Source organism: Colossoma macropomum, unplaced genomic scaffold (assembly GCF_904425465.1).
Source record: "Colossoma macropomum unplaced genomic scaffold, Colossoma_macropomum, whole genome shotgun sequence".
NCBI classification, from domain to species: domain Eukaryota; kingdom Metazoa; phylum Chordata; class Actinopteri; order Characiformes; family Serrasalmidae; genus Colossoma; species Colossoma macropomum.
The window spans coordinates 10,244,242-10,245,729 of record NW_023494786.1 but is presented as its reverse complement, the minus strand read 5'-3'; the positions used below and the strand labels follow the sequence as shown (position 1 = coordinate 10,245,729).

Genomic DNA, 1,488 nt, shown 5'->3' with positions numbered 1-1,488 from the left:
AAAAAATTGTATTCCTAAGCATTAGGCCATGACGTTTGACTGTTGACCGCCACCTAAAAAGGCCTTTATACTGCCTGCTCATGCTGTATTATTTTAGTGTGTTGAATAACATTACTGGGCCTTCAAATCTCAAAAAATTCAGTCAGCCTGGATACTCAATGAAGCACAATTTGCTTCACATAAAATGTATCCATGATTACAGTGAGGAGGTTAGCAGTTTTATTAGCTTACACATATACTGGAAAATATCATACATAAACTAATAAACACTGATTTAATGAGTTAGCCAGCTCTCGATTTGCTTTGAATTGGCAAAGTTTGGGAAAGATTATCAAAACCCCAGCATGCATAATGTCTTAAAACAATGAAAAATTTCTCATCTCTGAGACCATAAATCAATGGACTGAGACAACGTGGTACAAGCATAAAAACAACAAAATTAGCATACCTTACATTAATAAACAGCATAACATCACCATTCCAAAATGCCATTTCCATATATGGTATTACAAATTGAATCATACACAGAAACAGCTGGAAGGCATGAAGTATCACAGTTCTGAGACTCTTGTTGGTTGATTTCTTATTGTCAGAGGAGGCAGCTCTGGCTGCAATCATTATCTTGATGTAGGTGAACAAAATGATAATAATCATACAAAAGAAAAGGATCTGAAAAATCAAAGCACGTACTTGTGCCAGCCACTCTTCCCCCAACATTACCTCGGCAGTACACACAGCATAGGAGAACAGAGCATCGGATGGTATCATTGAGACATAAGCTACAACAGTGAACAATGGAGCTATGGAGCTGATACCCCATATGACAAAAAATCCAAAACATCTTGTCCTGCTGGTAGAGATGTCAGCATGTCTTAAAGGCATGCATATAGCAACATAGCGCTCCAGACACATTGCCACAAGAGTCAGTGGAGTACAAATGTAAAGAAGTGTCACTGCTGAACTGATGATAATACAAGGAATGATGTGGATGTGGTACTGATAACCATACCAAATCAACAGCATATCATTTACAACCATGAAAGCAGAGTCAACAAATAGGGTTTGTGCAAACAAAATGTAGCGAGTGTCCTCCCTGAACACCTCCTTTTTCAAAAAGGTGAATATTATCAGGCAGTTCACAAAGAGGAAAATCCCCACCAATACCTGCACCAATGTCACCGTCAAAACAGTATACATCAGTGAATTTGTGCTCAAGCTGCTGTTTACAATGCTTTGCATTTCTGCAAATCTTACATACAAACACAATAATATATAAAGCAAAGATTAACCCCACTTTAAACCCAAAAAGTCAATTTGGAAGTCACACCAGAGGTTTAAGCAGTGTGCAACACTTACATTCAAATAGCTCATGTATTTATATGATATCTGAAGACCTCATGGGTAGCACAATAATTATTCCTCATTAATAATTGCACAGCAACATTGGCCCTTGTTCTCAAAGCTTCTCAGAGTAGGAGTGCTGATCTA

At 37.8% G+C, this 1,488-nt stretch overlaps 1 protein-coding gene across 1 annotated transcript; it reads right to left on the bottom strand.

Annotated features, from left to right (window-relative positions):
• Positions 1 to 282: 282 nt before the first annotated feature.
• LOC118797524 (odorant receptor 131-2-like) lies at positions 283 to 1,197 on the bottom strand. The gene has a single exon (XM_036556893.1). It carries the CDS (start codon positions 1,195 to 1,197, stop codon positions 283 to 285), a length of 915 nt encoding a protein of 304 aa, XP_036412786.1.
• Positions 1,198 to 1,488: the final 291 nt, after the last annotated feature.

What these genes read in the sequence shown, in the direction of transcription:
- LOC118797524 (XM_036556893.1), bottom strand. Translation starts at nt 1,197, where the DNA reads ATGTATACTGTTTTGACGGTGACATTGGTGCAGGTATTGGTGGGGATT.